We start from the raw sequence: 25,861 nt of genomic DNA, 5'->3' as shown, positions 1-25,861 counted from the left end.
TAGTGGAGGGGAACCTGAACTGAGTTTTGTACATCCTACTGCCTCATTCTGGGGACTGAATGAGCCTGTTGCTTTAGGTACATCTCTGAGAGTCCAAATTTAGATGCTGTGTGACAGACTTGGGCCTGGCCTCAGAAGAGAATCTCAGAGGGACATAGAATATGACATTAGGGCACAGGATGTGAAGTGCCAACCTCCCCAGGAACGAGGGAACACAAAGCAGAGTAAGGAAGTTTGAAAGTGGTTCTTCGAGTTCTCTGAGAGAAAGGTGGGTCTTGGTTATTAGGGCTGTGCATGTAAATAAAATGTTTTGCCTCTTCATCTTCAGAATTAAAACTTTTGTTAAATCCCAAGAATCAGCCATGTTACTGGAGGGAACATTTATATCTTACCTACCACCCTTGAAGTTTTGCAGGAAATACTAGGGAAAAGGTGGAGCTTTGGTCTCAAACCCCAGACTTTTTATTTATTTATTTATTTATTTTTGAGACAGGGTCTCTTGCCCTGTCACCCAGACTGGAGTGCAGTGGCATAATCATGACTCACTGCAGCCTCCACCTCCCAGGCTCAAGTGATCCCACCTGCCTCAGTCTCCCAAGTAGCTTGTGCAAAGGCCCGGTGGCATAAAGTGTGGTGTATTAGAAGAACTAAAAAAAAGCCTGTGTGGCTGGAGTACAGAAAGCCAGGGAAGAGAGGTCCAGGATGCTGCTGGATTGGGGAGGATACAATCTTGAGCCTGCTTAGCATTGTCGACTTTCGCTCAGAGCCCTGAGAAGCCACTAAAAGATGAAGGGAGATAACCTTACATTGTACTTGGCATTTTGAAAGTCTCATCCTGGCTATAGTATGGAGAGTAGATTGGAGAAGAAAGCAATGAATGAACTTGTATTTAGTTCAGGTGAGAAATGATGTGGCTTGGTACTTGTCTTAGCTTGGGCTGCTATAAGAAAGCACCATAGACTGGGTAGCTTATAAACAACAGAGGTTTCTGACGGTTCTGGAAGCTGAAAGCCCAAGATCAGGGTGCCAGCGTGGTTGGGTTCTGATGAGGTCCCTGTTCCGGGCTGCAGACTTAACTGCCGTATCATCACATGGCAGCAAGAGGGCCAGGGACCTCTCTGGCATCTTTAGAGAGGAGGTCCCGACATGTTGCCTGGGCTAGACTTGAACTCCTGGGTTCAAGCCATCTTCCCACCTCAGCCTCCTGAGTAGCTGGGACAACAGGTATGCACCATCATTCCCGGCTCTCTCTTGCCTCTTCTTTTTTTTTTTTTTTTTGAAACGGAGTCTTGCTCTGACACCCAGGCTGGAGTGCAGCGGCATGATCTCGGTTCACTGAAATCTCTGCCCCCTGGGTTCACGCCATTCTCCTGCCTCAGCCTCCCGAGTAGCTGGGACCACAGGCACCCACCACTGCACCTGGCTAATTTTTTGTATTTTTAGTAGAGACGGGGTTTCACCGCATTAGCCAGGATGGTCTCTATCTCCTGACCTCATGATCCGCCCTCCTTGGCCTCCCAAAGTGTTGGGATTACAGGCGTGAGCCTCCGCGCCCAGCCTTCCCTGGCCTCTTCTTATAAGGGCACTAATCCCATTCATGAGGGCTCCACTCATGACTTCATTACCTGCCAAATATGCACCTCCTAATACTGTCACATTGGGGGTTAGAATTTCCACATATGAGTTTTGGGGGGAATACAAACATTCGATCTACCACAACGGCAGTGATAGATACTCTGAGTAATATATTTGTGTGCAAGAAGTCATTACCAAACTCAAGATCATCTAGATTTTATCCTATGTTCTCTTGTAGGAGTTTTACAGCCTTGCATTTTATGTTTGTGTCTGTGATCCATTCTAAGTTAATTTTTGTGAAAGGTGTCAGGTCTGGGTCTAGCTTCATTTTCTGATGTGGATGTCCTGTTGTCCCAGCACCATTTATTGAAAAGACTTATCTTTGCATCATTGTTTTGCCTTTGCTCCTTTGTCAAAGGTCAGTTGACTATATTTATGTGGGTCTATTTCTGGGTTCTCTATTCTGTTCCCTGGATCTATTTGTCTATTCTTTTGATAGTACTACACTATCTTGATTACCATAGCTCTATAATAAGTTTTGAAGTTGAGTAGTGTCAGTCCTCCAGCTTTGTTCTTCTCCTTCAATATTGTGTTGCTGTGTTGGGTCTTTGGCTCCACAGGTTTTAAGAGTGTTATCTTAGCTTAGGTGCAGTGGATTACCCAGCACTTTGGCAGCCTGAGCCACAAAGATCACTTGTGTCCAGGAGTTCAAGACCAGCCTGGGCAACATAGCGAGACCCTGTCTGTATTAGTCCATTTTCGTGCTGCTTATAAAGACATACCCAAGACTGGGCAATTTATAAAAAAGAGAGGTTTAATGGACTTACAGTTCCATGGGGCTGCAGATGCCTCACAATCATGGCAGAAGGCAAGGAGGAGCAAGTCATGTCTTACATGGATGGCAGCAGGCAAAAAGAGAGAGAGAGAGCTTATGCAGGGAAACTTCACCTTATAAAGTCATCAGATCTCATGAGACTTATGCACATAAGAACAGCATGGGAAAGACCATGATTCAATTACCTGGGTCCCTCCCACAACGTGTGAATTTAAGAGAAGTCTTGGATGGGGACACAGCCAAACCATGTCACTGTTTCTAAAAAAATAAATAAAAATAAATAAAAAATAAAATTATTATTTTTTTTAAATTGGCCAGGTGTGGTGGTGTGTGCCTGTAGTGCCTGTAGTCCCAGCTACTGGGGAGGGATCAGTTGAACCCAGGAGTTGGAGATTACAGTGAGCCATGATCACACCACTGGCCTCCAGCTAGAAGTCATCTGGTCCAGCCTCTAACCTGAGTACCCCAAAAGACATTGCACCTTTGCCGGAGACCCCTAGTGGCAGGAGGTTGTCACTGTTGTTTCAGAGTGACAACAGAATGACCATGTGAATGATGTACATTAATTATGAGACAAATAACCAAAGCACCTTACGGCTGTAGTTGTTTCAGTATTTGCACACTTAATTTTCCTTCTTCTCCCCTGACCCCTGCAGAATGGCTTATTCAGAAGAGCATAGAGGTACGCCCTGTGGTTTCATTCGCCAGAATTCGGGCAACTCCATTTCCTTGGATTTTGAGCCCAATATAGAGTACCAGTTTGTGGAGCGGTTGGAAGAGCGCTACAAATGTGCCTTCTGCCGCTCGGTGCTTCACAACCCCCACCAGACAGGATGTGGGCACCGCTTCTGCCAGCACTGCATCCTGTCCCTGAGGTGAGTGCGCAGGGCCTGCAACTCTGGCCATGGCAGGCCCAGCATCCAGGTGGCAACTGTGGCCACTCAACTGTTTTCACGGGTTTTGGAGTTGCTTAACTTGGCCACAGGTCCATGACTATAAGGAAGGACTCTCCCAGATCCCTTCTGTGAGGGCCTGAAGAATAATCATTTTTTGGTCACTAATTTACAGATATTCACCTTTTCTTAAAATGCAGACTGCTCCTGCTTTGCATGGGAGAGCAGACCTAGACACACACTCCATCATGGGAGCTGGCTGTGGAGAAGGGTTTGAATCTCACAATGTCTGTGTTGTAGTTACCCCAATCTTCCCTTGCTTTGAGGAAGAGGTGCTGTGGCTCCTAGAAGGGACCTTGCTGCCACGGATGCTGTCCATTCTTGGGCAGCTGTAAGACCTGGGTCATGCTGTGTTGAGGGAGGAGACCAGGAGAGATGTGAAAGCAGGCACACTTTGGGGGGTTATGTAGGAAGCAAGGCAGTCATTTTACCCTGCCAAGCTTTGAAAGGGGGTTATTACAGTGCATCCTCATTCCTTCATGTGTTGGTGTGTTCAGCACCTCTGTGTTCTGTGCTCTCATGCTGAAGAGCTACAGCGTGGAATAGGACCCCATGTCTGCCCTCTAGAATGTCCCAGTCTGGAGGAGACAAATGTGGCACAGTGTGATAAACAAAGGACAGGGACTTTTAACTCTGTCCAGGGACTCACTGACTGCATCCTGGAGGATGCATGAAGTTTTTCAGGCAAACTGAAAGACTAGGAAGGTGTTGAAGGACGGGTGCAGAAGGCACCTTCTGGGTAGAGGGAATAGCATGTGCAGACAGGGACCAGCCTGCCCAGGGCTAGAGCATGACTGGAGCCCTGGGGCTGGTCTTGGAAATGCTGTTGAGGTAAACAACTAACTCTGACTCTATTTTAATTTTTTTCTCCAGAGAATTAAACACAGTGCCAATCTGCCCTGTAGACAAGGAGGTCATCAAATCTCAGGAGGTAAGAAAGTCACTGCTTTAGTCTAGCAGCTCTCAGGGTGATGGCGAAGAAGTCAATGAATTGGACATTGAGATTGGAGCAGGAGAGTGGTCAAGGGAGACCTTCTTTGAAGTCCATATTCTTCTGCTGTGGAGTCACATCAGACCCTACTCGTAGCCCTGTTTGAGAGGCTTGTTTGGATCTTTATTGACCACACCCCTCCTCCACCCCAAGTCTCCTCTCCTGCTGCTTCTTTATCCCCTTCCTATACTAGCTCTAGCTAATATATTTCATTATGGTTTTGATTTGCATTTTCCTGTTGGCTAATGAAGTTGAGCATTTTTTCATGTGCTTAGTGGCTATTTGTACATCTTCTTTGTTAAAAAAGCCTACTTATTTTCTTTGCTCATTTTAAAAAATTGAGTTATTTACCTTTTGTTGAATTATAAGAGTTATTTATAGCCTGTAATCCTAGCACTTTGGGAGACTGAGGTAGGCAGATCACGTGAGGCCAGGAGTTTGAGACCAGCTTGACCAACATGGCGAAACCCTGTCTCTACTGAAAATACAAAAATTAGCTGGGTGTGGTAGCGCACATCTGTAATCCCAGCTACTTGGGAGGCCGAGGCACAAGAATCGCTTGAACCCAGGAGTTGGAGGTTGCAGTGAGCTGAGATCATGCCACTGCACTCCAGCCTGGGTGACAGAGCAAGACTCTGTCTCAAAAAAAAAAAGAAAGTTCTTTATATATTCTGGATATAAATCTCTTAGCAGCCGTTTGGCCGCTAAATTTGCAAGTATTTTTCTTCCATTCTGTGGGTTGTCTTTTCCCTTTCTTGACAGTGTGTTTGAAGCACAAAATTTTTTCATTTTGATGAAGTCTAATTCATTTGTTTTTTTTCTTTTTTTGGTTGCTGGTTCTTTTTTGGTGTTGTATCTAAGAAACCATTGTCTGTTCCATTGTCATGAAGGTTTTCTCCCTTAAAACTCCTCTTTAAGTTCCGTTTTCTTCCTTTAAGATTCTGTTGCAGGATGTTCAAGCAGAAGCTTTCCTTGAGCCTCTAGTCTGCTGTACATGCATCTTCTCTATACCCCTTATGATGTGTTTTGCAAATACCTACAACGGGGCTGTGCTGCAGTTAGTGTCTGTCTGACCTACTGTCCCGGGGTTGGATACTACAGTCTTGGGACAAATCCAGCCTGCCACCTGTTTTTGTATGGCCTGTAAGCTAAGAAATTCTTTTTACATAATGGTGGGTGCATAGAAACCCTCATATTTTTGCAACTTCTTGTGAGTCTTAAACTACTTCAAAATAAAAATTCATTTTAAATAATCAAAAGAAGAAAGTATTGTGACATGTAGAAATTATGTGAAGTTTAAATTTCAGTGTTCATAAATAGTGTTCTATTGGAATGTAGCTGTGCCCATTCATTTAAGTATTGTGTATGGAAGCGTTGAAATGTGGCAACAGAGACGATTGTGATGTGGACTCTCTGACCCCTTACAGAGAAAGTTTGCCGACTCCTGGTTTGTGCTAAAATAGCAAGCCAGCACAGCCTCAGTGACACTGTCTGATGAGTAATACATTTACCCTGGGACTGGAAGCTGAAAGCATCACTCTTGACCAAGCTTTACCTCCTGACGTTTAAGAATGTGGGGTCAGGTTCACCATAAGATTCACCTAGCTGCAGCCTGTTGCACAGGGCATTGTTACCTGGCTTATATGTTTGATGGTTTGTCAAAAGCATATATCTGAGACAGCCTTTTCTTTCAGTGTGGTGTAAGTGTGATATTTTCATTCCAGCTGGTGTCTGGAAGTTTCCACCTGCCTTCTGAGATATACTTGAAGACCAAATTAATAATAGCTTAATTCACATTGCTGTAAAACTTTGGAGTGTGTGAGACCTATTATGTTTATCTTTTAGGTTTTTAAAGACAATTGCTGCAAAAGAGAAGTCCTCAACTTGTATGTATATTGCAGCAATGCTCCTGGATGTAATGCCAAGGTTATTCTGGGCCGGTACCAGGTTGGTATTATTCATGAACAATATCTGCCTTTGCCATTTTTCCAGGGATATGTATTGAACCCCTTTATGTGACAGTTACTGAGCTAAGCATGGTACAGAGATTCAGTGAATTGCCCTCAAGGATTCCCAGTCTAGCAATACAGCTGGCTACAGTGCTATAGCCCACCTAGCGCTGAGGTGTGAGTGAAGAGGTTCGTCCTGTATGGAGCGCATGGAGAACATCTTGTATCCACTAGACCTTAATTGTGTAGTAGGGATCACTGAGCCAGAAGAGAGGGTGTGGGACATGCTGGACAAAACAAACACTCAAGAATATGTTATTTGGGGGGAACTGTGTGGGACCCAGGGCATGACTACAGAAAGATACAATTGTGAGGTCCTTCCCCAAAAGCATTTGCTCTCTCACTTGGTGCTGTCTAGGTGTTTCCCAGCAACTGTGGGGCCTGGCCTCATGGAGTTTATGATCTAACACAGATCACTTAGACCAGGACAGAGACAGGCTGTGGGTTAAAGGTAAAGCATTGATAGGAGAGACAAACCAACAAGTTGTAGGGGAAATGTAAGTGAAGGGGAATTGAGTGCCTTTCAAATGAAGTAACCCCAACTGCTCTTCCCTCCAGCTAGGGAAGGTGGTTAAATGGGAAGCTGGAAGTGTGGTGCTGCCTGGCAAGCCCATGTCAAGTTTGATCACACTGCACGTGAACATGACTCAGGCTTCTCTAACTTCCAGGGAATTGCTGAGAGGCTGCGAAATTTCCCCTGCACACCCACACATTTTGGAACACATATTTCAGATGATTCAGTCTTTTCTCTATCACACCTCCAAATCCCTCAGGCACTGAGCTTATAAATGTGTATATGATTTCCTTGTTAACCCAGGGATTTATTTGGAGGTTCATAGACTGTTTGTTATGTGTTATGTTTTCATGTGTCCTTTGCCTCTTGTTTGAATAGTCAAGTCCTAGAGCAAGGCCTTTTTTCCAACTTTGTTGTCACTAGGCCTAAAAAGTAAATGAAGCTCAAATGGACCATTGAACAGCTTTAGTGACCAAAACTGGCTTGTGGAGAGCAGGGGCTGGTTACTCTCCACCTATTTCTTTTATATTTCCCCTCATTCCTTGTTTCCCACCCACCCCCTTGTGTGGTAAGGTGTAGAATCTTACAGGTCGCAGAGTTTTGATGAATATTGACTGGGTGAGGGTTGAGGAGTAATATCAACCAATTTTGGAGAAGAGATGGATTCTAACTGTGATCACCATGTGATTCTTACTACCAGAGGTGAAGGAGAATAGCTGTATTTGTTTATCTCACTGTCAAAAAACTGTTTGATTTTCTTCTGAGAAGGGGTCAGCGAACTCTGTTAAGAGTCAAACAATAATAATAATAATAATAATAATAATAATAATAATAAAGACCCAGATAGTAACTATTTTAGGCTTTGCAGGCCATACAGTCTCTGTCACAATTACTCAGCTCTCCGGTTTGAGAGGGAAAGCAGCGCTAGACAATACGTGAAGGAATAGGTGTGGCTCCTCTCCAATAACACTTTAATTATAAAAACAAGTAGCAGGCTGGATTTGGCCTGTGAGTCTTAGCTTGCCAATTTTGTCTTAAAGGACCCTCAGAGGGACAAATTCTCTAACATTTTGGTAACTTGCCAGCATGACAATAACTGCAGTGATTCAAAGGTTTTCACTGAGATATGCCTGCTTTTTAACATCTAGAATGTTGGCCAGGCGTGGTGGCTCATAACTGTAATACCAGCACTTTGGGAGGCCAAGGCGGGCCAGTCACCAGAGCTCAGGAGTTTGAGACCAGCCTGGCCAACATGGCAAAACCCTGTCTCTACCAAAAATACAAAAATTAGACGGGCATGGTGGCTGGCACCTGTAATCCCAGCTACTCGGGAGGCTGAGGCAGGAGACTTGCTTGAAACCTGGGAGGTGGAAGTTGCAGTGAGCCGAGATGGTGCCACTGCTCTTCAGCCTAGGTGACAGAGCAAGACTCTGTCTAAAAAAAAAAAAAAGAGAAAAAAAAAACTAGAACGTCCAGCCTGGCCAACATGGTGAAACCCTGTCCCTACTAAAAATACAAAAATTAGCTGGGTGTGGAGCACACCTGTAATCCCAGCTACTCTGGAAGCTGAGGCACAAGGAACGCTTCAACCCAGGAGGTGGAGGTTGCAGTGAACGGAGATCGTGCCACTTCACTCCAGCCTGGGTGACAGAGAGAGACCCTGACTCAAAAGTAAAATAAAATAAAATAAAATAATATAAAAATAAAAAATAAAATAGAATGTGAAGAATCCTGGAGTGAACACTGTCCATGTCATCATTCTCTATGATGATTAAATTAAATCATTTAATATTTAATATTAAATATTAAATAGTATATATAATGTTATATATTATATTGCATATAATATATTAAATATATATTATTTATAATGTATTAAATATATTTACATGTAAATAATGTTTATATTTAATAATGTTAAATAACATTAGAGAATATTTAAAATAACTTTTAAAATAAAATTAGAGAATATTTAAAATAAAATTTAAATAACTTATTATTTGTGACAGAGTCTCTGTCACCTAGGCTGGAGTGCAGTGGCACAATCATAGCTCACTGCAGCCTCAAACTTCTGGACTCAACTGATCCTCCCACCTCAGCCTCCTGTGTAGTTGGGACCTCAGGTGCACACTGCAACACTTGGCTAACTAAAAAAAATTTTTTTGTGTGGAGACAAGGTCTTGGGGTCTTATTGGACTTGAGTCCTGGCTTCAAGTGATCCTCCCATCTCAGCCTCTCAAAGTTCTGGGATTAAGAGCATGAGCCACCACACGTGGCCAATAAAGTATTATTAATTATTAAAAATTTTCCTGATTTTACCAGTCTGACCATTCCTAGCTTCTCTTGGGCCTGCGAACCTGTATTTCCCCCGCCTCCTTTATCATTTCTGGAATAGCTTCCTCTGCCTTATTTTCGTCTTCTTAATCCTTTCCCTTTCTTCCTTGAGTTAGGATATGCCCTTCTCTCCTTTTTTCTTTTTTCTGTGTCCTTTTACCATCTGCTGTGCAGAGACCCATACTTGATGCTGGGGGTTGGTATGAAGAGTCCACAAAAAAAATAAAAATGTCCTTGAAGAACTGGTAAATTAAGGAAAATATCCAAGAACTAACCTGAGAATATGAGCACGTTATTAGATCATCTAAAACAAACTTGGTGTACTTCCCTCCTCACCCATCTTCCCCTGTCCTCTGAATTCCCCCCAAGACTGGCTTTCCCATCTGTGGTACAAGCATCCCTCCCCATCCCCTCTCCTCAACAGAGGCAGTGGGCAGCATCCCCTGAGAGCCTACCCTCTGCCTTGCCCTGTGCAAGCCTTTCTGCCCAGCTGCCCACCCTGTTCTCTCTCCCTCCCTGGGCCTTCCAGCTGACTTCCCTCCTACCACACTGGTCAGCAGGTCCCACTGGCCTGTTGTTATCTGTTGCAGGATCACCTTCAGCAGTGCTTATTTCAAGCTGTGCAGTGTTCTAATGAGAACTGCCGGGAACCAGTCCTACGGAAAGACCTGAAAGAGCATTTGAGTGCATACTGTCAGTTTCGAGAGGAAAAATGCCTTTATTGCAAAAAGGATGTGGTAGTCATCAATCTACAGGTAAAAAACAACACACACAACAGTCATCTTTATGGAGCTAAATTATGCCTGACTGGTCACAGTGAATCAGGTGGAATGCCAGAAGAACATTCCTGCATTTGTTTTTGTACAGAATTAGTCTAAAGAATTTGCTTTTTGGAGAGAAGTTCTGTGAAAAGCTTAAAACCTTCTTGTTGGTAGCACTGTCTTCATTTATTATTGGCAAAAATGTTATTTGAACACATGCTGTGTATGTGTAAGGAATGCTGGGCGCTGAGTCACAAGGAGGTGAAGATAATGTCTACGTTCTGAATTCTGCAGTGTAGCTGGGGAGGCAGGATGTAGGCATAAAAAGAAAGCATGGGTACCTTTTACATGTCCCGAAGGAGCTATGCTGGCAGTTCCCCAATCTACCTTCTTTGAGTCCTGTGCTCTATGACTTTCTTTTGAAATAATTGGAAAATTTAATATTTTAATTAAGTTCATTTATACCTAGAAAGTGGACATCTTTAATCCTTTTTTGGAACTAGGCAATAACTTCCTGTAGAGAGTAAGCCACATGACATATATCCCCAAAGAGACACAGGTGTAATCACTGTGAGGCCATGAAAGATAACCCTTGACTTTGTTTTATTGTACTTTGTCTGTTTCAGAATCATGAGGAAAACTTGTGTCCTGAATACCCAGTATTTTGTCCCAACAATTGTGCGAAGATTATTCTAAAAACTGAGGTAACTGCAAATAATCCTCTCTGTAGATTTTATGGAAGATGAAGTTTTAGTAATCATTGTGGTCTGTGTTTGATAAAATCCAAAATATAAGGGCCCAGGGCTTAAATTACACTCATGACCATGACATATCTGCCTTCCCTTCTCTTTTTCTGCAAACTCTCTTCAGTTTTCATCACAGCTCTTTCTTGCCAGGCCTCTCTCCTTCTCCTGGTCCTTGCCTTCTTCCCAAGCCACCCTTGGCTCCCTGATTGCTGCAGTTGGAAAATAAGTGATGAATTTCTATAGCTTGTGACTCTGCATTTCGTAGGTGGATGAACACCTGGCTGTATGTCCTGAAGCTGAGCAAGACTGTCCTTTTAAGCACTATGGCTGTGCTGTAACGGTATGGAATGACTTTTTGTTTCTGCCTATACATTCTACTGTATAATTTGCTTGGCAAGTTCAGTTTACTCTCTGTTCCATCGAGGATGGAGAATTACAGTTCTGAGAAATCTAAGGCTAATTATTTTAGAGTTCTCCAGAGAAACAGAACCAATGGGGATATATACATATATAGAGATTTGTTTTAAGAAGTTGGCTCTTGCAGTTGTGGGGGCTAGCAAGTCCAAAATCTGCAGGGAAGCTCAGCAATCTGGAAACTCTGGCTGTCTGGAGTTTCTATGCTGCAGTTTTGAGGAGAAGCATTTTTTCTTCAGGAAACCGTAGTGTTTGCTCTGAAGGCCTTCAAATGATTGGATAAGGCCCATCACACTATAGAGGGTAATCTGCTTACTTCAGGTCTACCAATTGTTCTCACCACATCTATGAAATACCTTCACAGTAACATATAGACTTGTTTTGAGCAAACAACTGAGCACCTTAGCCTAGCCAGGTTGACACATAAAATTAGCCATCACAATAATTATTTCTTTGTTCTTTTTGTTTTCCTTGAAACAGAGTCTCACTGTGTCACCCAGGCTAGAGTGCAGTGGCGCAATCTCGGCTCACTACAACCTCTACATCCCGAGTTCAAGCAATTCTCCTGCCTCAGCCTCCTGAGTGGCTGAGATTACAGGCACCCGCCACCACGCCTGGCTAATTTTTGTATTTTTGTTAGAGACAGGGTTTCACCATGTTGGCCAGGCTGGTCTTGAACTCCAGACCTCGGGCGATCCACCTGCCTTGGCCTCCCAAAGTGCTGGGATTACAGCACTGTGCCTGGCCCACAGTAATTGTTTGTAATTCTGATTCCATTGCCTCCAGCTGGTTTGGGAACCTTCTGGGGTTACTCCTCTCATGATTACAAATCCTGGTTTTATGGTGATATACCCTTGTATGTTACCAAGTATACTGAAAAAAAAAATGGACTTAAAATCGTGTTTTAATATGTATGTTATTACCTTTTAAATACTTTAAAATAATACTCAATGAATTATACAAAATAAAATAAAATTTGATTTCTATTTCAGTCTTTTTAGTAAATTCCAGACGGAGCAGAGTTTTAGGTATTAAAATATGTCATGCTCTGTATTATCATTCTGTATTTTCTATAAATCTAAAATTATTCCGAAATAAAAAGTTTACTTCAGAAATCGTGAAAATACTAGAAGGAAAGATGAGTGATTTTTTTTTTTTTTTTTTACGGAGTCTCACTCTGTCGCCCAGGCTGGAGTGCAGTGGTGGGATCTTGGCTCACTGCAAGCTCCACCTCCTGGGTTCATGCCATTCTCCTGCCTCAGTCTCCTGAGTAGCTGGGACTATAGGCACCCACTACCACGCCCGGCTAATTTTTTGTATTTTTAGTAGAGACGGGGTTTCACTGTGTTAGCCAGGATGGTCTCGATCTCCTGACCTTGTGATCCGCCCGCCTCAGCCTCCCAAAATGCTGGGATTACAGGTGTGAGCCACCGTGCCTGGCTGAATTTTTTTATTCTTAAAGAGGCTGGTGCGGTGGCTCATACCTGTAATCCCAGCATTTTGGGAGGCTGAGGTGGGTGGATCATTTGAGGTCAGGAGTTTAAGACCAGCCTGGCCAACATGGTGAAACCCTGCCTCTAACAAAAATACAAAAATTAGCTGAGTGTGGTGGTACATGCCTGTAATCCTAGCTACTCGGGAGGCTGAGGTATGAGAATTGCTTGAACCCGGGTGGCTGAGGTTGCAGTGAGCTGAGGTCACGCCACTGCACTCCAGCCTGGGTGATAGAGCGAGACTCTGTCTCAAAACAAACAAACAACGCCCCCGCCCTGCAACAACAACAAAAGCCCTTTCTTAAATGACTAACACAAAACCAGAAGCCATAATTTTGATAAACTTATAAATAGTTAAAACTTCTATATGATTTTTAAAAATACCATAAATAAAGTCAAACAGCAAACAATGAACTGGAGGGAAAAGTTTGCAACATATGATCAGACAAAAAAAAAAGGGGGGGGGCTATTTTCCTTTATATACAAAGAAACCTTTAGTGTTAATAACTTACTCAACTTAATGGAAAAATAGGCAAAGAAATATAGTATATAGGCAGTTCCAGAAAAAAATTCATTTGACTGATAAATGTAAGAAAAGATGCTCATTTCACTCCTAAATAAATGTACATTTTAACAAGAAATATAATTTTACTTAATGTGATCAAATTGACAAAGATTAAAACATCTTATGATATCTCACTTTTTTTAGGGTGATTTGGTTATATCTATGAAAATAAAAAAATGAATCCATACATTGTGCATTTCTGCTAGGATTTATGTTACAGATATCTTTTCTTAAATTATACAGTGATTACACATACACAAACACACACAAAGATGTTTATTATTGTTTGTATAGCAAGAAAATCCCACAACAACCCAAAACTAAAAACAACCTATAAGTCTATCATTAAAACACCAACTATATAATTATATATTCATATTTTAGGATATTATATAGCTGATAAAAATAATGAGATATGTAAAAAATTAAATATAGTATGTTCTCATTTGTGTTAAAAATGTGTATATATCCTTACTGACTCTGGTAAGACTAGGAAATTGGGTGTGGAGATGGAAAGAGGAGGCCTTTTACTTTTCATTCTTCATCTTATGTTGTTTGACATAAGCACATATTTCTTTTATTTTAAAAACCATTTGAAAAAATGTATATTGTGAGAAGGATTTTTTAAAAAATCTATGAAGAAGTCTATAAATTTGTCATATATCAAACCAGAGGTTGTCTTGGCCGCAAAAAGGATGGGGTTTACCTTTCTTGTGCATCAGCACAATTGTCCAGCTTGGGCAACATGGTGAAACCCTGTCTCTACCAAACAATACAAAAATTAGCCAGGTGTAGTGGCGCACCCTGTAGTCCCAGCTCCTTGGGAGGCTGAGGTGGGAGAATCCCTTGAGCCAGGGAGGCAAAGATTGCAGTGAGCCAAGGTCATGCAATTGTAATCCAGCCTGGGCAACAGAGTGAGACCCTGTCTCAAGGAAAAAAAAAAAAAAAAAAAAAAAAAAAAAAAAAAAAAAGTGCAGAATTGCTTTCTAGCTCTAAAAATGATCTTTACAATCAGGCCCAAATCTCCAGTTGGTTTGTATTCTAGAACTTGCCTCAGCATCAGAGCTTGGAATGGCTGGGGGAGTTATTCTCTGGAACGTTATTTAGGACAGCCTGTCACCAAAGAAGCCAACCCTAACCCGAATGGAAATTGATGATAAATATTTAGACTGCATGGATCACCTTGATGCACCTAACAAACATTTGCTTTTACTGGCAATATAGGCAGGCAGTCTGCAAAAAAAATATTTTAATGATTAGGGAAAAAGCAACCATTTCTTCTTGCAAATGTATTCTGTGGTTTTGAGGGCAACATATATGTATGGGCTGAAATTAAAATCAGGTGGCATTCCTTCTGCCCATGGCAGCCAGTCCATGATTGGAGGCAGCATGGAAATGTGCTTGACAGGAGGAAGAACTAGTGTTGACTTAAAACTGATTTGAAGAGGCCAGGCGCGGTGGCTCATGCCTGTAATCCCAGCACTTTGGGAGGCCGAGGCAGGCAGATCACGAGGTCAGGAGTTCAAGACCAGCTTGGGCAATATGGTGAAACCCCATCTCTAATAAAAATACAAAAATTATCCAGGCATGGTGGCATGTGCCTGTAATCCCAGCTACTCAGGAGGCTAAGGCAGGAGAATCGCTTGAACCCGGGTGGAGGTTGCAGTGAGCCAAGATCGTGCCACCACACTCCAGCCTGGGCGACAGAGTGAGACTCCATCTCAAAAAACAAACAAAACTGATTTGAAGATAACCCACGAAGGAAGATAGGTTTTATATGGGAATAGTTGAGAGATGATAATAACTACGCTTAACCCACAGTCATATACTCCCAGGGCAAGGAAGAAAATCAGCACTGCGAATTTTGATATTGGCCTGATTCTCTGTCTCATGGATATTGTAGAATCCTAAAGCTGGGGCCAGGTATGGTGGCTCACACCTGTAATCCCAGTACTTTGTGAGACCAAGGCAGGCAGATCACTTGAGGCCAGGAGCTGGAGACCACCCTGGCCAACATAGTGAAACTCTGTCTCTACTAAAAATACAAAAATTAGCTGGGTGTGGTGGCACACACCTGTAATCTCAGCTACTCGGGAGGCTGGGGCACAAGAATCTCTTGAACCCAAGAGGCAGAGGCTGCAGTGAGCCAAGAACACACCACTACACTCCAGTCTGGGCGACAGAGCAGAGCAAGCTGTCTCAAAAAAAAAAAAAAAAAAGAATCCTAAAGCTGGAAAAGGGACCCACTGGAGTCATTTTTCCTGCAACCCACTAGAGACTGGTGCATGTTTAAACTACTAAAGTAAGCAAAGTTGTTAAGGTTCTATTTTAGCAGAATATCCTACCACCTCTTTCATTTTTGAAGCCTCTCAGCAACCTGACTTATTTTTCTCTTCATATTGAAGGATAAACGGAGGAACCTGCAGGAACATGAGCATTCAGCCTTACGGGAGCACATGCGTTTGGTTTTAGAAAAGAACGTCCAATTAGAAGAACAGGTAAATCTTCAAAGGTTCAAATAAAAAGTGAGGCAACAGAATTGCTACTATTTGCCTGCTCTATGCTGGTATTTTTCTATTCTCCTCTATTTCAGTATGAGTCAATTGGAGGTAGATGTTTTTCTGTTAAGTGGCCAAACAGGCTCACAGGATTATAGAACATTAAAATTGGAAGGTGCTGTTAGGATCCTTGGGTCCGTCCCCCTCATTCAACAGATGAAATAACTGAACTCTGATACATTTTTATGTGTTTTAATCGTTAAGTAGCAGAATTCAATCTGAAAACTCATGTCCTCTGATTCTAAGTCCAGTACTCCCCATGGTATACCATAACTGCCTCTCAATAGCCTATCTACACACCTTTTGGTTAATACCTGGCACTTAGCAATTTGATGTTTCAGTTACATTAATATTACTGTGAAACAACAGTTGACTATCTATTCTAAGCAGTATGGGTTTTATAAATTTTGTGGTAAGTCTAAACTCCTGCCTTTGAGAAGCATTGCAACCTGATAAATGCATACATCCACACTTATTTCACCGAGTTGTGATTATCAAGTGAAATTATATGCAAATGCCTGCCATAGTGCCTGTGGCACTCATATTAACCTCAATAAATGCTGATTCTATTGAGCAATTTTTAGGAAAGTTAATTATTTTGTTAGAACATCTCAGAAAATCAGACTTTTCTTTTTTTTTTCGAGACGAGTCTTGCTCTGTCACTGAGGCTGGAGTGCAGTGGCGCGATCTTGGCTCACTGCAAGCTCCGCCTCCCGGGTTCACGCCATTCTCCTGCCTCAGCCTCCCAAGTAGCTGGGACTACAGGCGCCCGCCACCACGCCTGGCTAGTTTTTTGTATTTTTTAGTAGAGACAGGGTTTCACGTGTTAGCCAGGATGGTCTCGATCTCCTAACCTTGTGATCTGCCCGCCTTGGCCTCCCAAAGTGATGGGATTACAGGCGTGAGCCACTGCGCCCAGCGGAAAATCAGACTTTTCAAGCCCAGGTAGGGAAGAAAACCATTTTCAGAAAAAGAGCTGATGTTTGCTACTGCAGATGATTTTTTGATGTCTGATTTTCTATTAAAGTAGGTGGGTGAGTTCCAGGGTCAGATCCTGGAGAAAATTAGGAAGACTGATTAAACAGTAACTTTGGTAGAAGGCATGCTGCCTAGTAACCGTTCCCAAGTTTTTTCTGTATCAGTTGCCTCATTCATCCATCCTTTCATTCAAGAAACACCTACCATATGTCAGGTACAATGTTTGCTGCTAGCGACACTGAGCCAAGGAAGACATAGCCTCTATCCTTGAAGAACGAACATAAATGTAAATAGGTTAGTTGTCATGCCTTGTAGGACATGCTGTAACTCAGTCTGGGGTACAGAGGCTGCAGCAGTTTATTCTGGGGGAGTTGGGGAAGACTTTCAAAGTAAGACATCCAAGCTGCCTCTTGAAGGAGGAAGGATTCATCAGTTAAAATGTTGTGGAAGAAGGACATCCAAAAGGGAGAGCTTGCACTGAAGCAGGGAGGCATAAGAAACGCTGATGAATCAAGGAAATGGGATTTTAGGATGAATGGACTTCTGAGTATGAGATAGAGAGAGGCTGCAGACTAGTGTGTTGGATCCAGATTGCAGTGGCCTTCTGTGTAGCCTAAGAAGTTTTGAACACTGCGCATTCAATTATTTTTTCATTCATTCATTCTCTGCCTTGTTTCAGAAAGGTTTTAAGGCCCAGAAGTTTGAACCAATTTTTTTTTTCCAGTAATAGGGAGCTAATAGAGGTTTCTTAATTGGAAAATACTTGGTCAGCTAATTGTTTGTTTATTTGTTTGTTGAGATAGGGTCTGGCCCTGTCACCTAGGCTGGAGTACACTGGTGTGATCTGGACTCTCTGTAATCTCTGCCTCCCAGACTCAAGAGATCCTCCACCTTAGCCTCTTGAGTAGCTGGGACTATAGGTGTGCACCACCACACTTGGCTAATTTTTGTATTTTTTTTTTTTTTTTGAGACAGGGTTTTGCCATGTTGCCCAGGCTGGTCTCATGAGCTCAAGCTATCTGCCTGCCTCAGCCGCCCAAAGCGGTTTGTTTGCTTTTGTTTTTTAAAGCAAGACAGTTGGTAAGAGCATGGCAATTGATAAGAGTGAAGGCTCTGGAGCCAGAATGCCTAGGTTTGCAGCCAGGCTGCACACTAGCCATATGAGTTTGGACAAACTACTTCATTTCTGTCACCCCCCATTTCCTCATTTGTAATTGGGGTTGTGGTGACGGTAAAAAGGGATAATATAGTTAAGCTAGTAGCACAATGCCTAACACATAATAAGTACTTCAATAGTAGGTGGAAGCAGGATACTGGAGGTGGTGGTGGTGATGTTGAAGGCTCAACCAAGGCCATGTCGGCTGGAAAAAGAGAGAGTATTAGGAGACCTTCTGAGGTTGTAAATGACATGCATTAATCTGAGTAGGGAGGGGACATGGTAATGATATTAACCGAGATGGGCACTACAAAACTGGAGCAGGTTAGAGGTGAGGGTGCAGAGAGAGACAAGGAGTTTGCTTTTGGCCAGGCAGGTAGGTGGAAGTCAGCTCTAGGGTTCTAAGTAAAGGATTCTAGGGCCAGAGATCAAGTGATTGTCTCAGCCATTTGTGCATTCATTCATAAAATATGTATCAAATGCCCTCTCTGCGCCAGGCACTGTCCTAGGCTCTAAGGATAAACAAATAAATGAGATGTAGTCTCAAGAAACAATTTAGTGGAGAGGAAGACCAAAACAACAACAACGAAAAGCAAGTTATAAGCATGATAATGATGATTTATACACTAGAATATGGACAGGGTATCATGGAACTTGAGAGGTGGTCTCGGTGGGTGGTGCAAGTAAGGAAATATTTCCAAGAGGATGTATCCATGAGTGGAGGCTTAAAAAGTGGTAGTTTTTAGATGAAGAGAGAGGTGTATGAGACAGCAGGGCCTGACGGGAAATAGGAGTTGTGTGGTCTTGCTGGGCAGGATGCATGTGGAATGTGAATGGGCTTGAGGCTGAAAGTGTAGCCAGGGGCAGGTCATGTAGGGCCCAGTGTCACCTGTAAAAGCAAGCCACTAGAGACGTTTATGCAGGGAAGGCTCAAGAGCAGATTTTTATCTTAATATTATTCTGGTCACAGTAAGGAATACAAATGGAAGGAGAACAAGACTAAAGCCAGGGAGAGCATTCATGTTGTTCATTCATTTAACAAATATTTATCAAGCACCTACTGGTGCCAGGCAACAGTCCAGTTGCTGGGGTCATAGTGGACTGTGAGGTTCATGCCAGTCCCGGCTCTCACGGAGCTTATGTTCTGGTGTGTGTTGCGGGTAGAATGGGTAGAGCAGGACCAGTTAGAAAGCTGCTGTTGCAGCCCAAGGGAGAAATAATGAAGACTGAAACTAGTGCTGAAATGAGAAATGGATGTAAGTCTGTTTCTATTGTCGTGTTACAAATTAAAATTGGCAACTGTTGCAGATTGAATGGATATGGGAATCCTAAGAGAAGAGCTGTCTAGGATCAGCTTTAGGTATCTAATTGTTTCCTTCAAGTAGGTTATAAAATCTGTCAATATACTACCTACACATTTTGCCTATCCCTTGCTGGTTTGTACGCTGGATGGGTTACGTAAACTCTCTACCTCTGTTTCCTCATCTGAAAAATGAGTCTAATATTCATACAACTCATAGGGTCTTTTGAGGCATACAAGAGCTAATGAATATTAGGGTATGATAGTCAGCAAGTTTTTGCCATTATTACTATTGATACTGCACATGTAACATTTAATGTGGTATGGTGATCAGTACTCTTTGGTGGTAGTTTTATTTTGTTTTAAGAGACAAGGTGTCACTATATTGCCCAGGCTGGACTCAATCTCCTGGGCTCAAGTGATCCTCCCCCATCAGCCTCCCAGGTACCTGGGATTACAGGTGCCTGGCTTTTGTGGTTGCTTAATAAGTCCATGTTGAATGAATGAAGAGAACCAGTTCAGTAAATTCAGTCAAGTGATGTCTGTCATTAGATGAACCATCATAGTAGGTTAGGTATAGAAAAGGCTGATGAGAAATTCTGTAGATGTGGCTTTTTGGAACCACCTGTAAATATCTTCCTATAATTATAGAGGAATCTACCTGTAAATATTTTCCTAGAAATAAATATGTACATTTTTTCCTAGAAACACTTTCTTACCTGCAAGTATGATTTTAACTTATATGCATGCAGTTATATTCAATGACTTTATTTTTCCTCACATCCCTGTTATTAGATTTCTGATTTACACAAGAGCCTAGAACAGAAAGAAAGTAAAATCCAGCAGCTAGCAGAAACTATAAAGAAACTTGAAAAGGAGTTCAAGCAGTTTGCACAGTTGTTTGGCAAAAATGGAAGCTTCCTCCCAAACATCCAGGTAAGAAATGGCCTTTCTGTTGAAAGCCAAGATTTGGCTTTCAATTGCAGTGAGGGTTTTTCTTTTAACTTTTTAAATAGAAATAATTTAAAATATACAGAAAAGCTATAAGAATAAGATGGTGCAAAGAACACTTGTATAACCTCCACCCAGATTCACTCATGGTCAATGTTGTGTCCCGTTTGCTTCATCATTCATGCTCCCCTCCACTGCTCCTCCCCCATCGTGTGTGTGTGTGTGTGCGTGTGTGCACGTGTGTGTGCGTGTGTGCATGTGCGTGCACATACTCTTTCTAAACCATTTGCGAGTACGCTGCATATTTTATGGCCCTTTACCTCTACATGTTAATACTTCAGTATGTATTTCCTAAGAATAAAGATCTTCTTTTACACAACCCCAGTACGTTTTGCAATATCAGCAACTTTAACATTGATACAATACTTCTATATAATTTATAGCAATTAGGGTTTTAATTAATGTTGGGCCAGTATTAATCACTTGATTGCAGATTCACTGAGAGCATCTGTAGTTCTGCATTTTGTAGTCAACAAGTGAAACTATTAATTCCCTTGGGAAGAAAATGCTTTAAACATCACTAAAATATAGCAAAAATAGTACTTTGTAAATTATGAACGTTAAATAACCATAAATGAATTCTGATGAATAATGTCTTTATCATGATTATAAAATTTATAGTGAAAAAGATTTCAAGACATGTGGTGTAGGCAATATATTTGAAATTTAGGTTATTCCAGAAAATCTAGGCCCTATAATTTCCATACTTAGCCAGCACATTATACATTAAACACACACACACACACCCCTCATATACATACAATGTATATGTATGTGAAATATGTATAATGTATATATGCATATGTGTATATACATATATATGTACAGATGCTCCTCGACTTACAATGTGGTTATGTCTTGATAAACCCATTAAGTTGAAAATATTGTAAGTCAAAAATGTGTTTGATACACCTAACCTATTAAACATCATAACCTAGCCTAACATACCTTAAATGTGCTCAGAACACTTAAATTAGCCTACAGTTGGGCAGTCATCTAACACAAAGCCTATTTTATAATAAAGTATTGAATTCCTCATGTAATTTATCAAATTCTGAAAGTGAAAAACAAAATGGGTACTTTGAGTAGCCATATCTTATACACACACAGGGAAAGGGAGGAGTAGTTTTATTTAGTCTTTTCCACCTGAGAGAGCAGTCAAAAGTTTAGGCCTTACTCAGGGCCTTCTGTACCACCCGTAGAGCTCAGGCCAGAACAGGGTGCGCCTATTCCATCTAATTCTCCACCTTCTAGCAGAGCAGGAGTGAATCAGGAGATTGGCTTCTAAAAAGAGGAAGAAGTGTAGGGCAAGAGGAGAGACAACATGAAAATAAATATATAAAGATGGGTTGGAGAACCAAGCAGAGGGAAACGGAGGGAGGATAAAAATTAGATAAAGAAAAGTTCAAACATTTGGAACAGGAGCTGTGGTAGGAGAGGAGGAGGAGGAGGAAGATAATTAGGTGGCTCATCTCTCTGTGATCCTCACTGAATTTTATTTTCTGGGCTTGTATTTTTCATTCTGTTAATTGATTAAATGTGATATGTTTGAATTGAAAAAAATTTTAATCTCAATGAATTGCTAAAATATTAACTAATTTTTTAAACATGATTATCCATTTTGTAATGAAAGGTTTTTGCCAGTCACATTGACAAGTCAGCTTGGCTAGAAGCTCAAGTGCATCAATTATTACAAATGGTTAACCAGCAACAAAATAAATGTGACCTGAGGCCTTTGATGGAAGCAGTTGATACAGTGAAACAGAAAATTACCCTGCTAGAAAACAATGATCAAAGATTAGGTATGTCTGATATTTTATCTCTCTTTTGGTGACTCATTTGTCTGCATGTGTTCATGAAACAACCAAACACCTGGCCAAATAGAGAGTCACATCTGTCCAGGATAAACAATGGCTGAATCTGCTATTTGTGAAAGCATCATGAGATTCTGGCCACTCAGGCAAAAATGAGGGAGGGCCACAAGTGGGGTTGGGGGACTGGGCTAGGAGATTCCAAGACTGGAAACAGGTCAGCAAATTCCAAGAACAGGGATTGATGACTTTCAATAAGAGTGGAAAATATGAGAAACCTCAGGGAGAGATGTGGTGGGATCATTGTTTTAGGTATGGGAAAATATTAAAGGGTTTGGCTATTTAAAAGCATTCTAGTCAGAAAAGTGTGGGGCTCAGCATGCTGACTCACGCTAGTTGAATGCTCATTGTGTTTTCTCTACACTTCAGTGAGTTTAAGATACACATCCAGGTTTCCTTGGAGGCAGTGTGCCAAAACATGATATTCCCTGAGTTAATATTATTACAACAAATGAATTCGGCTCATCTTTAGGATGTCAGGATTTTGTTGATTCTCTTTCAGGTAACAAAATTCCACTTTGGGAAATTTTTAAAGATAACTTTTAGGCCTATGGAATCTTTTTTTTTTTTTTTTTTTTTCTTATTTGCAGCTGTTTTAGAAGAGGAAACTAACAAACATGATACCCACATTAATATTCATAAAGCACAGCTGAATAAAAATGAAGAGCGATTTAAACTGCTGGAGGGTACTTGCTATAATGGAAAGCTCATTTGGAAGGTGACAGATTACAAGATGAAGAAGAGGGAGGCAGTGGATGGGCACACAGTGTCCATCTTCAGCCAGTCTTTCTACACCGGCCGCTGTGGCTACCGGCTCTGTGCTAGAGCATACCTGAATGGGGATGGGTCTGGGAAGGGGACACACCTGTCCCTATACTTTGTGGTCATGCGAGGAGAGTTTGACTCACTGTTGCAGTGGCCATTCAGGCAGAGGGTGACACTGATGCTTCTGGACCAGAGTGGCAAAAAGAACATTATGGAGACCTTCAAGCCTGACCCCAATAGCAGCAGCTTTAAAAGACCTGATGGGGAGATGAACATTGCCTCTGGCTGTCCCCGCTTTGTGGCTCATTCTGTTTTGGAGAATGCCAAGAATGCCTACATTAAAGATGACACTCTGTTCTTGAAAGTGGCTGTGGACTTAACTGACCTGGAGGATCTCTAATCACTGTTTATGGGGCGATAAGAGGACTTTTTGGGGCCAGAACCATGGAGGGGAGCACATTTGATTATCATATTGACCTGGATTTAGACTCAAAGCACATTTGTATTTGCCTTTTTCCTTAACGTTTGAAGTCAGTTTAAAACTTCTGAAGTGCTGTCTTTTTACATTTTACTCTGTCCTAGTTTGAAACTTAAAACTCTTAGAATATTCTCTTATTATTTATATTTTTATATTTCTTGAAAGATGGTAAGTTTCTTGAAGTTTTCGGGGCGTTTTTCTTTTACTGGTGCTTAGCGCAGTGTCTCGGGCACTCTAAATATTGAATGTTATGGAGGACATAAAGGTAGCAGAATTCCAAGTTGAAAATGTTTTGATATTTTATTGTTTGGCCTATTGATTCTAGACCTGGCCTTAAGTCTGCAAAAGCCATCTTTATAAGGTAGGCTGTTCCAGTTAAGTGGTCGGTGACGTAGTTACAAAGATAATATGCTCAGTTTGGACCTTTTTTTCAGTTAAATGCTAAATATGTGAAAATTACTATACCTCTAAGTATTTTCATGAAATTCACCAGCAGTTTGCAGGTACAGTTTTGCAAGGCTGCAAAAGAACTGGTGAATGGGGTAAGCATTTTCATTCTTCCTGATGAAGTAAAGCAGAAAGTACTGCATAGTAATATGTAAGATATAGCTAGCCAGCTAAAGTTCAGATTTCATTAGGTTCAACCCTATGAAAAAAACTATTTTCATAGGTCAAAAATGGTAAAGACTTAGCAGTTTCATAAGATTCAACCAAATAAATATATATACACACACACATACATATACACCTATATATGTGTGTATATAAACAGTTTGAATGTATTTTGGTAATAGTAGTAAATCAATGTGAGAATGGATAGAATTTAGTATATAATAGAGAAAATGTCATAAATGGATAAAAGGAATTTACAACTTGAGGAGAAAACCTTTATAATTTCCTATGGGTGTCAGAACTACTCTCAGCGAAAACGGATGGCTAAAACAGTATCTACTATTCTCTGATAACTTTTTTTTTTTTTGAGACAGAGTCTCGTTGTCACCCAGGCTGGATGGAGTGCAGTGACGTGATCTCAGCTTACTGCAACCTCCGCCTCCCGGGTTCAAGTGATTCTCCTGCCTCAGCCTCCTGAGTAACTGGGATTACAGGCACCCGTCACCACGCCCAGCTAATTTTTGTATTTTTAATAGAGACAGAGTTTTGCCATGTTGGCCAAGCTGGTCTCAAACTCCTGACCTCAAGCGATCTGCCCGCCCTGGCCTCCCAAAGTGCTGAAATTATAGGCATGACCCACTGCGCCAAGCCTCTGACAACGTTTGAATTTGTAAGCTGCTATGCAAATGGGCATTTATATAAACTTGTAATGTTTCTTGTCAGAATTCTGAGTACTTTGTGAAGAACAGAAATGATCATGTTCTTATGTATCTATCTGTATGGGTCTGAAGGTGTATATACAAATTATGATGAGTCTTTATGACTCTTGATAAGCCTAAGTTTAACAACAACAACAAAAATGCCAAGTTGTCCTGAGCCCTCCTGCATTGTTATGCCACTTCCCTACTGCTTATACGCAGGCTGGCTCCCCTGGGCACACAAAGATGAGTATGGGCCATGGGCCCCTATAGAGCTGCTCACCTGTTGATGACCATGCACCTTACAATTTCTGAGCAGTTAACCCTATAGAAGCATGCTTTATATGAGTGTCTTCTGGGAAGAGGAACCTTCTTAATCTCTTCTGTGGGATTTTCAAATGCTAAAGACTCACACTGCAGCAATTATCCCAGATGATTAAATTCAAGGAAATATGTTCACAACAGGAATATACTAAGGAACTAGAGCGTCGCTGCTGGTGAACTGTGGCACAGCTGATGCTCAACACATCACCTCGGACAAATTCAGGAAGCATTTCTCTAGCCCACAAGGCCAGACCCAGGTGCTCTGTGTGTTTGTTTTTAATGTTCTTCATCATATCCAAGTTCACTCTCTCTTCCTGAGCAGTGGACGATCGTATTGCTGTAACTTCTTTTGAGTAGTTGATGTGGAAAACATTTTAAAGTGAATTTGTCAAAATGCTGGTTTTGTGTTTTATCCAACTTTTGTGCATATATATAAAGTATGTCATGGCATGGTTTGCTTAGGAGTTCAGAGTTCCTTCATCATTGAAATAGTGATTAAGTGATCCCAGAACAAGGAGTTCTAGCGTAAAAAGCACCCCTTTTTCACAAAACAAGAGTTGTGATTTTGCTTTTAAACAAGGTGGATCTATGTAAACTATTTTTCCTTTTTTTATGAACGGAACAGTAATTTTTCTTCTGTATCAATAAGATTTAAATTTTTATTTCCATTTTGGGTTAATTTTGGTTCCTGATGAAAAGATAACAATACACTAAGCATAAAGGGGAAGTTAATATCCTTGAGAAAGTTACAGAAGGATTGCAGTGGGGGTGTGTGTGTTAATAATGCTTATTAACAAGTCTAAAATCTGACCCCTGATTTCCACATTTGGTATTTTCAGAGAAAACAAGAGACAGTCACAGCCAGGATCAATTCACAGTGCCAGTCCTGAATACAATAGGACAGTGAGGTACAAACCCTT

The 25,861-nt window shown here is 41.5% G+C and overlaps 1 protein-coding gene across 7 annotated transcripts in view; it reads left to right on the top strand.

Annotated features, from left to right (window-relative positions):
• TRAF5 (TNF receptor associated factor 5) overlaps window positions 1-25,405 on the top strand; it is a 48,593-nt gene extending 23,188 nt beyond the window's left edge. For all 7 annotated transcript variants that reach the window (XM_007988533.3, XM_007988529.3, XM_007988532.3 and 4 more), the window contains 10 exons: window positions 3,067-3,285; window positions 4,237-4,294; window positions 6,200-6,301; window positions 9,802-9,966; window positions 10,599-10,676; window positions 10,984-11,058; window positions 15,596-15,688; window positions 19,978-20,118; window positions 21,827-21,995; window positions 22,655-25,405. In XM_007988533.3, coding sequence (XP_007986724.1) covers window positions 3,068-3,285; window positions 4,237-4,294; window positions 6,200-6,301; window positions 9,802-9,966; window positions 10,599-10,676; window positions 10,984-11,058; window positions 15,596-15,688; window positions 19,978-20,118; window positions 21,827-21,995; window positions 22,655-23,229 — 1,674 coding nt within the window. In that variant the 5' untranslated portion in view covers window position 3,067 and the 3' untranslated portion in view covers window positions 23,230-25,405. The remainder of the gene's footprint in view (window positions 1-3,066; window positions 3,286-4,236; window positions 4,295-6,199; window positions 6,302-9,801; window positions 9,967-10,598; window positions 10,677-10,983; window positions 11,059-15,595; window positions 15,689-19,977; window positions 20,119-21,826; window positions 21,996-22,654) is intronic.
• Window positions 25,406-25,861: the final 456 nt, after the last annotated feature.

Source organism: Chlorocebus sabaeus, chromosome 25, assembly GCF_047675955.1.
Source record: "Chlorocebus sabaeus isolate Y175 chromosome 25, mChlSab1.0.hap1, whole genome shotgun sequence".
In the NCBI taxonomy this organism is placed as follows: Eukaryota; Metazoa; Chordata; class Mammalia; order Primates; family Cercopithecidae; genus Chlorocebus; species Chlorocebus sabaeus.
This window is presented reverse-complemented; position numbering and strand designations above follow the sequence as displayed.